General features: G+C 41.8%; 1 protein-coding gene across 1 annotated transcript; it reads left to right on the plus strand.

Moving 5' to 3' along the window:
- Nucleotides 1-2330: 2330 nt before the first annotated feature.
- LOC120043900 (prolyl 4-hydroxylase subunit alpha-2-like) lies at nucleotides 2331-13724 on the plus strand. The gene is made up of 12 exons (XM_038988503.1): nucleotides 2331-2467; nucleotides 2990-3147; nucleotides 5305-5436; nucleotides 10648-10887; nucleotides 11097-11281; nucleotides 11494-11670; nucleotides 11761-11831; nucleotides 12112-12211; nucleotides 12336-12386; nucleotides 12627-12695; nucleotides 13061-13157; nucleotides 13654-13724. The coding sequence occupies exons 1-12, from the start codon at nucleotides 2331-2333 to the stop codon at nucleotides 13722-13724; spliced, it is 1488 nt and encodes a 495-aa protein (XP_038844431.1).
- Nucleotides 13725-14148: the final 424 nt, after the last annotated feature.

A 14148-nucleotide genomic window follows, 5' to 3' on the forward strand; every position in this document is an offset into this window, starting at 1 on the left:
CTGCCCAGGCGTTGATGATGCATGCCAGATCTTACAACGCCTGGATAGGTATTTTAAGTATCATATGTTATAGCAATGTGGTGTCCAACAGAAACGTTGATGACCTGGTACGCAACCGTTGGTGGATGGATGCAATGTCTGAGTAGGGGAACGGGACCAAACTCTATGGGTGCATTCAACATTGCAGTCGACTTTAAAGGCGAGTCAAGACTGACTAGTCAAATCACCTGCAAAATAACTATTCAATATTATTTGTAGATCAGTCAGTCACAATTTACCCATGCTACGCTCTCAAACACGGCCTCTCACTTTGCGAAAGTCAGTCAGACATTCACTATTAAAATGTGAAGCCTTTTACGCACCACACTGAAAACATGGAGTGTTTAGCCGCATGTCACATTGATTATTTAAAACACTTCGAGAATGATCGGACAAGAGTTCATGGACAGGGACTCATTTCCGAGCAGACTGCGATTTGGTAACATCTCAGCCTTTACCCTGTAACTCATTACAGTAATGTTGGTGTCAACATTTTCCATTTCCACCTTCCTAATATTGAGTTGCACCCCCCTTTGCCCTCAGAACAGCCTCAATTTGTCAGGGCATGGACTCTGCAAGGTGGCGAAGACTTCCACAGGGATGTTGGCCCATGTTGACTCCAATGCTTCCCACAGTTGTGTCAAGTTGGCTGGATGTCCTTTGGGTGGTGTTCCATTCTTGATACACACGGGAAACTTTTGAGCATTAAAAACCCAGCAGTGTTGCAGTTCTTGACACACTCAAACCGGTGCGCCTGGCACCTACTGCCATACCCCATCCAAAGCCACTTAAATCTTTGTCTTGCCCATTCACCCTCTGAATGGCACACATACACAATTATTTTCTCAATTGTCTCAAGGCTTAAAAATCCTTCTTTAACCTGTCTCCTCCCCTTCATCTACACTGATTTTAATTTGAATTAGAAGTGACATCAATACGGGATCATAGCTTTCACCTGGATTCACCTGGTCAGTCTATGTCATGGAAAGAGCAGGTGTTCCTAATGTTTTGTACACTCAGTGTATATGGCTGTCTTGTTCCATAACTTGCCCTTACCCTACTATGACTGTGGGGCATCTTACCATGTGCTTCTATTTTAGTATTGACTGAACACAGGAAAGTTAATGTTACCGCACAAGTCTAATTTACTGTCCAACCACACTCATAAATACGTTTCTCTCTACCGCTCCCTTAGCTTTGTTCGGATATTATGTCAAATTGCTGTCAAAATTCCCCAGAGATCCTCTCATGACAGGTTTGTATGTTGACGAGGGTGCACTTTGTGGTTCATTTGAGACAAACAGATGACACCCTAACAGAATAGATGTGTTGGGTAAGAGAGTTGAAGAGTTTGTGTAAGAGGGACTCAGCCTATGATTCACGTTGCTAAGCATGGCTTTATGTCTTCTGGTGTTTCACCATAAATGAAGCCATGTCCACACCCTGTCATTAAAGGATTAACAGTAGCCCTTGGTGGTATCTCCATAACCCTGGTTCAGTTCAAATGCTAAATACTCAGTTAAACTAAATGCATTTCTACTTAGGTGTTATGACACATACGCCATCAGGGAGTTACAGTAGTAGGGGTTTAGCGCCTACATGGTTTTGCACAACTTCCTGGCATTTTACTACCTCTGTCTATCTCTTGTCTACAGCATTTGTAAGACAATGTGGCTAGCACGCTCTTACTAGTGCCATAATCTGTGGACTTAAACTGTACAGTAGGTTACTCAATTCAGATTAGTGCGAATGAAAAGATCATCTATTTGCCATGACTGTGCTTTATGAAAACTGTAGGTGCAGGTGACTCGAGGTGTAAGGGTTTGACCAGACTCATTGACGTGGACATGTTTGGCTTCTCGGCTGTCTTTGGAGTAGTGTCTTTCAGAACGTAGTAGTTGTATTTTACCACATCATTTCTGCTTTGGACTCTCATCTTGGAATCTGAGAAGAATACGATTGTATTTGCTGGTTCAACATCAACATTGGGTATACCTTAATGTATATATAACATATACATTGGGTATATTTGGAGTTTTACTTAAACAGGGCTAGAGCTGTGCGACTGGCCTGGAAATGGAAGCAAATTGTCTTCGACGTGTGATTTTATTATTGCTGATAGGCTGGACTTTCTGTGCTGAAGAGACTGAGTTCTACTCCTCTACAGGTAAAGTTATATTACTTTTTAGATGCACATTCACTGAATCAAAACTTTATAGTCAGGATTGAGGTCATTCACGGATTTGTGATTTAAAGACGATTCACTGCACCTCTGTGTCTATGAGCGTCAGATGATATTCATTGGGAACGGCATTTTCCCCTTCCTGACAGATCACATGATGGAACTGCTTGTCATTGAGCGGAGCCTCATCCAGAGCCTCAGAGATTACATCACAGCACAGAAACAATGCATAGACCGATTTAACAGGTGACAGTGCAGAGGGTAGTGGGTTTATGGGAAATGTCCACTTTGTCACATAATATTCAGCAATTAACCTCATCTATCCATTGAGGAATCAGAAGGACCCAGTTTCCGACTTAAAAGTTATATATTTTGGCACAGTCATGAAGTCTAAGTCCTCTAAAAAGAGACCTGGAATCAGTTTTAATTGTTTTATTGATCTTCTTGGCAATAAAGAAAAAAAAACGGAATAGTCCTAGACTGCTGTCGGAAATCTTCATATTATGAAAAACAATTTGAAATGTTGCATGTGTGGTTTCGGCCCCATTCTGGCCTTCACCAGGATAGGTGGACATGTAGATATAGTATGTAGCTGTTGAAAGAAAATGAACACTTTCAACCGTAATCTAGGAGTTACTTGGTTTTTCAAAACAGAATGTATTTTCTCTTTTTTTTTTGTGGCCTCTGGTGCCATAACTCCTACATACTCTGCTGCTGGTCTTAGATATGGGCTTTCAGTTAATCATATTTTCTAATAATCCAACACAGTGTTGTTGAAGCCTGTGAAAATGCCTCTGGAGACTTCCCAGAGGATCTGGAAAAACACATCAGCAACCCTTTCACTGCATACAAGCTGGTGCGAAGACTGAGGCTGGAGTGGAACATGGTGGATCAAGTTACCAAGACATGTTCTTCATATATTGCAGGTAGTGATCTAATATCTTGAATGGAAATGAACATCATCAGATGTATACGGTATTCACATAGTATCTATCTGCTTGATATACACACTTCCGCTGTTGATGTGCGCTTGTTAATACAACCTCATGTTTTTATGGATTGATGATGCAGATACAGTTGAAGTCGGAAGTTTACATACACTTAGGTTGGAGTCATTAAAACTCGTTTTTCAACCACTTCACAAATCAATTGTTTACAAACTATAGTTTTGGCAAGTCGGTTAGGATATCTACTGTGTGCATGACACAAGTCATTTTCCAATAATTGCTTACAGACAGATTATATCACTTATAATTAACTGTATCCCAATTCCAGTGGGTCAGAATTTTACATACACTAAGTTGACTGTGCCTTTAAACATCTTGGAAAATTCCAGAAAATTATGTCATGGCTTTAGAAACGTCTGATAGGCTAATTTACATAATTTGAGTCAATTGGAGGTATACCTGTGGATGTATTTCAAGGCCTACCTTCAAACTCAGTGCCTCTTTGATTGACATCATGGGAAAATCAAAAGAAATCAGCCAAGACCTCAGAAAAAAAATTGTAGACCTCCACAAGTCTGGTTCATACTTGGGAGAAATTTCCAAATGCCTGAAGGTACCACGCTCATCTGTACAAACAATAGTACGCAAGTATAAACACCATAGGACCATGCAGCCATCATACCGCTCAAGAAGGAGACGTGTTCTGTCTCCTAGAGATGAAAGTACTCAGGTGCGAAAAGTGCAAATCAATCCCAGAACAACAGCAAAGGACCTTGTGAAAATGCTGGAGGAGACAGGTACAAAAGTATCTATATCCACAGTAAAACGAGTCCTATATCAACATAACCTGAAAGGCCGCTCGGCACTGCACCAAAACCGCCATAGAAAAGCCAGACTACGGTTTGCAACTGCACATGGGGACAAAGATCGTACTTTTTGGAGAAATGTCCTCTGGTCCGATGAAACAAAAATAGAACTGTTTCAACATAATGACCATTGTTACGTTTGAAGGAAAAAGGGGGAGGCTTGCAAGCCGAAGAACACCATCCCAACCGTGAAGCACATGGGTGGCAGCATCATGTTGTGGGGGTGCTTTGCTGCAGGAGGGACTGGTGCACTTCACAAAATAGATGGCATTATGTGGAATGAAAAATATGTGGATATATTGAAGCAACATCTCAAGACATTAGTAAGGAAGTTAAAGCTTGGTCGCAAATGGGTCTACCAAATGGACAATGACCCCAAGCATACTTCCAAAGTTGTGGCAAAATGGCTTAAGGACAACAAAGTCAAGGTATTGGAGTGGCCATCACAAAGCCCTGACCTCAATCCTTTAGAAAATTTGTGGGCAGATCTGAAAAAGTGTGTGCGAGTAGGAAGGCCTACTAACCTAACTCAGTTACACCAGCTCTGGTGAGGAGGAATGGGCCAAAATTTACCCAACTTTTTGTGGGAAGCTTGTGGAATGCTACCTGAAACGTTTGACCCAAGTTAAACAATTTAAAGGCAATGCTACCAAATAGGAACTGAGTGTATGTAAACTTCTGACTCACTGGGAATGCGATGAAAGAAATCAAAGCTGAAATAAATCATTCTCTCTACTATTATTCTGACATTTCACATTCTTAAAATTAAGTGGTGATCCTAACTAACCTAAGACAGGACATTTTGACTAGGATTAAATGTCAGGAATTGTGAAAAACAGAGTTTAAATGTATTTGGCTAAGGTTTATGTAAACTTCCGACTTCAACTGTATGTTCACCTTATTACAATTATTGGTTGTATAAGTGAGTCTTAAATAACCTTGTTCAAACTTACTCAAGCTTACAGAATACCCTTACTAAACCAGTTATGTTTGGTCATAACATATTAAGTGTGACTACAAGACCCAAGTTGTGTCCCAAATGACCCCATATTCCTAATATAGTGCACTACTTTAGGGCTCTGGTCAAAAGCAGTGCACTAGGGAACAATGTGGCATTTTGTACGCAGACTTATTGAACCTTACACAACTCCATTACTAAATCAGTTATGTATGCTTGGATATGAACGTGTTAAAAGTGACTAGACCCAGTGTCCATTAACTCTTGTTCCATTTTTTTCCTGCCGTGTTTAAACCTTTCCCATAAATCTAGATTTCCTGGCGAATGTATCATTGGTCTCCCAGCGGCTCCCCAGTGAGAAGGACATGGATGGGGTTGCACTGGGTCTTCTACGTCTACAGGACATATACAGACAACTGCAAATCATTACAGTGGATGTGTCAGGTGAGACCAAACCGGGAACTGTACGTCTAGGAACATTTGGTAAATAATCACTCTGGTAAATCAGACCATTGGAATTTAAACCTCCTATGAATTTAAGCCTCCATTTTCTCTTGATAGCCATATACCTAAATGGATCATTCAATGGTCACAATTGCTTGATGATTTCTGTAAGATTCATAATTATTTTGCTTTATTGGGCAAAAAAAAAAGTATTATTTTAGTAGTATCTTTCCTTTATTGTAACATTGGGCTTATCACGTTTGAAGGGAAGACAATGTCGAAGTAAGGAAAGTGTATTCATACGAACAAGGGCAGGCAAAGGTACAGGACGGCAGGCATGCTCAGGGTCAGATCAGGCAGAAGTCGGTAATCAAGAGTAGTGGGGTAAAGGTACCGGACGGCAGGCATGCTCAGGGTCAGATCAGGCAGAAGTCGGTAATCAAGAGTAGTGGGGCAAAGGTACAGGACGGCAGGCATGCTCAGGGTCAGATCAGGCAGAAGTCGGTAATCAAGAGTAGTGGGGCAAAGGTACCGGACGGCAGGCAGGCTCAGGGTCAGATCAGGCAGAAGTCGGTAATCAAGAGTAGTGGGGTAAAGGTACCGGACGGCAGGCATGCTCAGGGTCAGATCAGGCAGAAGTCGGTAATCAAGAGTAGTGGGGTAAAGGTACCGGACGGCAGGCATGCTCAGGGTCAGATCAGGCAGAAGTCGGTAATCAAGAGTAGTGGGGTAAAGGTACCGGACGGCAGGCATGCTCAGGGTCAGATCAGGCAGAAGTCGGTAATCAAGAGTAGTGGGGTAAAGGTACCGGACGGCAGGCAGGCTCAGGGTCAGATCAGGCAGAAGTCGGTAATCAAGAGTAGTGGGGTAAAGGTACCGGACGGCAGGCAGGCTCAGGGTCAGATCAGGCAGAAAGGACAAAACCGGAAAATAGACAAGGCAGGAGCAAGGGGAAACACGCTGGTAGGTTTGAGGAACAAAACAAACTCGCACAGACAGACAGGTACCAAATGATCGACATTTGCGATAAAGCTTTGATAATTTCCAATTTAATTAACTAAACATCTACATTAATAATTGCATAATAACACAAGGCTACACCAACAATAAACTGAAGTTATAGCTCAGCTAGCAATGAGAAATCGGCCCAGAAGCGGCCACTGATTTAATCGGCCCGGAATCGGGTGTCGGACTTGGCCCGGAATCAAAATGAATGCCTGACCATAATCGGCCCCAGTACATCTGACCGTTTCCGACCGGAATTCAGCTGACTTGCCTGCATCTTACCAGAATCCCCCCAGAAGCGGCATGATGCAATTTTAAATAAATGTATACAAAATTAACCGATTTTAGTCATTTAAAATATTACTATTATATATTTTATACATACAAATTCTACACATCCATAATTTTTATTTATTTATGTATTACCCCCTTTTCGTCATATCCAATTGTCTTGTCTCATCGCTTCAACTCCCGTAACACAACCCCGCCAAGCTGCACTGCTTCTTGACACAATGCATGCTTAACCCGGAAGCCAGCCGCACCAATGTGTCGGAGGAAACACCGTACACCTGGTGACCGTGTCAGCGTGCATGCGCCTGGCCCGCCACAAGAGTTTCTACAGTGCGATGGGACAAGGACATCCCGGCTGGCCAAACCCTCCCCAACCCTGACGAAGCTGGGCCAATTGTGCATCGCCTCATGAGTTTCCCGGTCGCGGCCGGCATGGGTGTCGAACCAGCATCTGTAGCAACGCAGTTTGCACTGCAACGCAGTGTCTTAGACCGCTGCGCCACTCGGGAGGCCCCATCCACAAAATTTTGAATGCTTATCAATTGCCCCAAGTATCAAAATACTAAAATAGTACTTAAACAGGACTCTTAGAATTTAAGATGTATGTTTTGATCACAGAAACAATGAGAAAACATGGAAAAATAAATAAATAATAGCAGCCCGTGTAATCATCTGCCAGAGAGTAGCCACAATCTGCCCGAGCCCCAAGTAATATGTTTGGGCCGGATAACTCATACCGGAATCAGCCCCAGCTCAATCCCCACATTCTAGCCATAAGTAATACTGCCGAAGGCGGCCCAGACTCGGGCCACATGACATCGACTGAGTCTGACTCTCAGGAGAGTGCCCCGACTCTCAGCCAGAACCTTCCCAGATCCACTGTGCTAGCTGGGAAGCTATTTATTATTAAATGGGTTTGCAAGCTCCAGGTAGGCTACACAAGTGGCACAAATTGATTTGCAATGACTCCAGTGATATTGTAATTTCAACATATTTATTGTATCAAAAAGAACCACCGTTTTCTTGAAGCAGTCAACATTAGAATGCAGTTTAAACCACCTCCTAGCGAATTTATGTAATGCGCTTTAATGCGCCCAAAGTCTTTCCCAATGCTTTGTCTCCATTAGTTCTTGATGTGTATCAGTTCTCGCGTATTAATATGTTTTATGTAAAATATGTTTCAAATATTTGTCTCAATGATGACAAACTATAAATAGCCTACCGACAGCTGGTAAAAAGTTGTCACAACGTGCACGAGTGCTGCTCTCTCGTCTTGCTCACAGCCAATAGCTGTACTGCTCTCTCAAAACACACCCACCCCTCCGGTCCCTCAGCAACAACCTTCCTCACTGCCTGACAGTCAGTAGCAGCACGTCACAGTGAAATACATATTTCAACTTAGAAATGGACAAATACATTTTCAACTGCAAAATCATTTTCAAAGAAGCCCAATTTGCAGGAAAACCCTATACATGACAACACTGCCCTCGTCACCAAACATTACTGCAGCTCATGGATCATAGACTGTCTGTCCATTAAAACCCACTTAAAAATGATGGGTGACCTAGCGTTCTGCCCATTCTGAACGAGCTTCCCCACTTACACCTCTGCATGGCCCAGACCATCAAAGCCTTCAGTCTGGGCTAAAGACTCCTTTTTACCTAACGGCCTTCGTCTAATGTGGTTCTATGTTAAAAACCCCTAGAGTCGATTGACGCACCCGTTTGTCACAGGTGACATAATTTTGAATATTGAATAGCTCGCAGTGTGTTTATGCTGGAGACTTTCCGTTTCTTCTAGTGGCTGCACCTCAATCCCTTCTTTATGCATTACATGGGGGCTTGTGAAAGCGGCCTTTTTCTACACATGAGAGAATCCGGACAAGAAAATCGTCACGAAATCTTCTGTAAAATCCGAACCATGTGAGCTACAAACTAATATGTCACCAGTGGCGACACATCATTCAGGGCAGAGCCCCACCTGTTCTGAGCCCCACATTTTTAGAAAAAATAAATAAATCTTACAATATTTGATGATTGCATTTCTCTAAAACAGGTTATAGGCTACAGTAGAACAGTCGGCGAAATTAAGAGGGGTAAATATACCAAATTATTTTCTACTAACATCTTACTACACAACATACACTTAGTATTACTTTCTTAGCTACAGTATACATATCTTCCTGGCATATTACATAATTTATGCAGCAGCATACAATGCATTTTTGGTCTTGAACAGGAAGTTGGCGTGCCTGTCCTTCGTGGGGCAAATTTTGTCATCAAAGTCTGGCATTCTCTGGATTTATGGTGCTTTCAAAACAACTGGAGGACGGATTTACAAATCCAAGTTGGATGACCATTCAAAACGTATTTTCCCAGTTGGAGCTCGTTTATTCCCGACTTCCCAGTTTACTTGACTTCAGTGAGTTCAAGAATTCGCAGTTCCGAGGTCAACAGTTGTTTTGAGCGTGGCACAAATCATGCTTCATTGACAGCATGGCCAATGTTGAATGTTTATCATTTTTAAATTTGGAAAAGAGCCCCTTAATCCCAGATTTGGGACCACACAGTCACTGTCACTGATTCCTTCCAAACCACTTCATTATTTCTCTTCATATGACAAGGATTAAAAATGATTTGCCAATAGATTATCGACTTGATTCATGATGATGACTGCTAGCTAAGATTGTGAAAGCATGATGTTGACATGATCAGTCCAATCAAAGCTACTGTAGATATAACGTGATTTGACGTCATTTTATCTGTGGCCAATGACCTTGAGCCTTCTTGGATGGGCACTTCTAATGTAACTCTATGGCGGAACCCACAGGGCTAGAATGTTCAAGGTCTCTTCTTACGCTTGGCAGTGACGTAAAGTCCCCATGAGTGAAAGACCTCTGAGTCAATCATGGTGCAACTCTCCGTGTTTTCTGCTGGCTTGCCCCACCACCACAGAAAGCACCGAGCTAGGCTGAAACATCTGCATTTTGGAGCTGCCTTACTCAAGAAAACAAAAAAGAGACAATGTTTGTATGAGGCTCAATGATGTATATGTAATGTCGTGTGTGTAGCTGGCAGGGAAGTCAGGCGCAGGAGAATCGAACTTGGTATAAATGGAGTCGTTTAGTAGACTTGACAAAACTCCATAATCAAAAATACAAGATAAAATAAAAGTGGGGACAAGAACCCGTCGCGCACCAATACATAATACACGAATATACAAACAAACAATCTCTGACAAGGACATGAGGGGAAACAGAGGGTTAAATACACAACATGTAATGAATGGGATTGGAACCAGGTGTGTAGGAATACAAGACAAAACCAATAGAAAATGAAAAATGGATCAATGATGGCTAGAAGACCGGTCGACGTCACCGCCCGAACAAGGAGAGGCATCGACTTCGGCAGAAGTCGTGACAGTATAGATTATTTTTTACATTGTTTGCAAACTGATATGTGACACGTATTAATGCCAAAATAACATGCAAAACATGCAAGCCCCCCCAAATGTGGGGCTCAAAACAGGTGGGACCAAATTCAATATTTCATCAAATCTATTTTGTGTCATTTTTGTATACCTATCGGGGTCCTAAAACTCCAAATCAACTAGCTAAATTATACATTTTACGGCCATCATAAAGCAATTCCACGTTAACTAAGTAGATTTTGTGATCAAAGAGCGTAGATCTACAGGGGTTACGTTTTTAAAGTTCTGCCAGTTAGTCTTATGCTGCCTCCAATAGTTTGTGTTTCTTGTACAGTATCTGACCAATATCCTTTGAAATAAAAAACATATTGTTTTATAAATGTTTAAGGTTGTTGCTGTGTTCAGAGCTTTTTGATTTCTGTCTTAAATGAAAAGTGCTGTACAAATAAAATGTACAAATAAAATGTAGCATTATTTGCTTCACAGGACAGGTAAATGTGACGCCCTTGGATCCAGATGAGTCCTTCCACGTTGCCATGGTGGCCCTGCAGAACCACAAGTTCCAGTATGCCCTGCTCTGGCTCCAGGAGACCTTCAGGCAGCTGGAGGATGGCATCCCAGCCCTGGTGACCAGGAGAGAGGTTCTCACCTACCTGGGTCCCCTAGCCTTTCAGATGGGTAATCTGCCTCTAGCATTGGAGCTAACGCAACAGTTGCAGGAACTGGGTATGTGGCTTATGTTACATAAAGGAGCAGTTGTTTCTCTTATGCAATGGTTTCAAAAACAATACAGTGATCATTAATCTCCAGAGAGTGAGCCCAAATTCCTGTGAAGTATTTTACCATGTTAATTTGATATCTGGACTCAAGTTTGAGAGTTAGCTAAGATGTGCTACAGAACAGTGTGTGTCTGTCAAAACACTTCCTCCCCTTAGACCCCAGTTGCAGGCAGACCATGGTGCACCTGGCCTACTACAGAACCCTGAGAGAGAGCATCCGGTGTGGGAGCCAGACACAAACACCCTCATTGCCCTCAGATGCACCAGTGAACATCTTAACACTAATCAAACCAGCAAGCGAAACATACGAATCTCTTTGCAGAGGGGAGGGCATCAAAATGGCAAGTCCCTCGTACTCAATAACAAATATCAACATACTACGAATGTAAATTAACAGTCTGTCCTTAACATCCGTAACAAAGCTGGCCATAGTTCAGCGCCACACAAGATTTGGTTCTGAGCTGCCAACATGAACTTTTCCATGAATTCTGTACTCATTGTCTACCTGTCTTGTGAGTGTATAAATAAAAGATGCTGTGTCTGTGATGGTCAGACCCCGAGGAGACAGAGGACATTGCGGTGCAGGTACAGCACTGGTAGAGGCAACCCTCGACTCATCTATGCCCCTATAAAAGAGGAGCAGGAATGGGACCATCCACTAATAATACGATATCATGACCTTGTATCTGAAAAGGAGATTGAGACCATAAAACACCTATCCAGATCAAAGGTACTGTAGCTTGATTTTAAACTACTAAGAATATATTCACAAGTGTCTCTATTTTTTGGACTCAATTTTGTGTTGTGCATTGTGACCAAGCTTGACAGAGCAAAGGTGTCAGACCATGTGACAGGGGAAAGATTTTCAGCTGAAACCCGTGTGGCTAAAAGGTTGGTTGTTTTTATGTTGTTATAAAATAGTGCATTTTAATAGTGTATTGAATTCCACTATGCATTAAGCAGACAGGATATAATGTGTAACTTCTATTTGAATAGCTACTTATACACAATAAAGACTTCCTCTGTTTTTTTTCTATACATCCTCTATTTTTGCAAGTTCCATTTGTAAAGCTTGGCAATCAGGATCGATCGTAGACCAACGATTCTGTGATATCCTCTGACCTTATGTGACCCTATGACTTTATCTTAACCCATTGTGTTGTGTGGCCAGTGCATGGCTGGCTGACGAGGACAACCCTGTCATCTCCCGTGTTACCCAGAGAATGGCTGACCTAACTGGGCTGGACATGGAGGCAGCAGAGATGCTCCAGGTAGGCGACAGCTAGAGGCAGAGCTCAGGGTTAAGCCTGGGTGTTGGCTGGAGGATACGGCTAGGTTTAAGGGACTTTAGGGTGTTGAATTTTTTAAATGTCTCAAATGCCAGATTTTTTTCAGGTTGCAAATTATGGGATTGGGGGCCAATATGAACCACACTTCGACAACAAGGTAAGCATTAAAATAATTTGATAATGGTATGTGTTATTTGTTCAACAAGCATATTAAGTAATATTCTTATGCTCCGCAGCTGACCAATGACACAGACTACATGACGAGGGGTGGCAGGATCGCAACGATCTTAATCTATGTAAGACTGCTGTATATCGATATCTCTGGCTAAAATGTGACAAAGTAATGAAACATGTGACTGTGTTGTACATAATGTCTCCCTCTTCTGATCCATGTCAGATGAGTGATGTGGCAGTGGGTGGATCGACTGTGTTCCCTGATATAGGAGCCGCTCTACGACCGTACAAGGTACATTCAAAGCTGATTAATCATCATCATCATTCGTGGTTATATGGGTAGTGACAGCAACGTTAAACACTATAGGTGTCCATGTGCATTGTCCAAAAGCCAGCGATGCACAACTCAGGCCCGCAGTTCTACTGCTTTATGGTTTTCCCTGGCCCTGAACTGGTTGATTAATGCTACTGATTGGCAGGAGAGTGCATGTACCTAGTTTCTCAGGTAGAAATCAGTCTCATACACTATAGGTGGTCCTTAATGAGCACTGGAGCTGTGCATCTCTGCCCTAAGCCAGTAAAACATGTGAGTAGTGCTTGTAGATCTGGATTGAGGTATATCCGTGAACTCATTGTTACCTGTGTAATCTTCTATAGGGTTCAGCGGTGCTGTGGTACAACCTTTTGCAGAATGGAGAGGAGGACGCTAGGACCTTACACGCTGCATGCCCTGTATTTGTGGGCAATAAATTGGGTAAGTTCCCATCAAAACCTATGCCTCATAGTATGGACAATTACATCGAAAAAAGTTAGAAAACAGTTTTTTGTAATGACAAAAGACAAAATCTCATCACTTATTATTACAATTTTATTGAAATTAAGACATAATAATCCATATAATATAAAAAATAATAATTAAAAAACATTGAGATGTAATTATCAAATGAAATGTATTCAAATAAAATGTATATATACTTATATATTTTGTAATGTAAGAAACCGGTATAATAATTTGCCAAGACACAAGTAGAGTGCATTGTTGGCACTTTAAAGCAGAAGGGTACCGAGAAAACTTGAGCCATAACATCAGCCTTACAGTCAGATGGGAAAACAACCTATCAGCTGATCAGTACATAATAAAGGGAAAATGGTATAAAGTGATAAGATAATTAAATAATATAATGGGTAAATTAGAGATCCCAAAAAATGAAATGCACAGAACTTGAGTCCTATTTCTTCCCTGGTTTTAGTTGCCAATAAATGGGTGCGGGCCCATGGACAGGAGTTCAGGAGAAGATGCTCTTTGTCCCAGATGGACTGAGACTGGAGCCAGGATGGATTCTCCTCTCAGTTTACCTACACATTTCTGCACATTTCCCCATTGTTACTCTCCACTGAATCACACAAAAGCACCTTTCAAGTGTTTGTGCAGTGAAGCAGGACAAGATGTCAACAATACCAAGCTGACATTTGAACTGTGTGTCATTTTTTATTTATTTACAGTAATTGTCGAGCATTATATTGTTAGCGGGTAGTCCATAGAGTAGTTTATGTGATTGATTTAAATGACATTGAAACGTGTCTCAACATCTCTGCAAGATCCGCATTATAAATTTAAAATACATTGTAGAAGACAGAGTAATACAATATTTGGACCAAGAATCACTGTTCCTCTATACATACTACAGAATATATATTGCTTGCTGTTTTGATTTTAGCATCCACTTAATCTGCAGCACACACAC

The sequence above is a fragment of the Salvelinus namaycush genome, chromosome 3, assembly GCF_016432855.1.
Source record: "Salvelinus namaycush isolate Seneca chromosome 3, SaNama_1.0, whole genome shotgun sequence".
NCBI classification, from domain to species: domain Eukaryota; kingdom Metazoa; phylum Chordata; class Actinopteri; order Salmoniformes; family Salmonidae; genus Salvelinus; species Salvelinus namaycush.

Coding starts and splice junctions, on each gene's coding strand:
- LOC120043900 (XM_038988503.1), top strand. CDS start 2,331: ATGATATTCATTGGGAACGGCATTTTCCCCTTCCTGACAGATCACATG. Junction 3,148..5,304: donor ATGTTCTTCATATATTGCAG/GTAGTGATCTAA, acceptor CCATAAATCTAG/ATTTCCTGGCGAATGTATCA. Junction 10,888..11,096: donor GCAACAGTTGCAGGAACTGG/GTATGTGGCTTA, acceptor TCCTCCCCTTAG/ACCCCAGTTGCAGGCAGACC.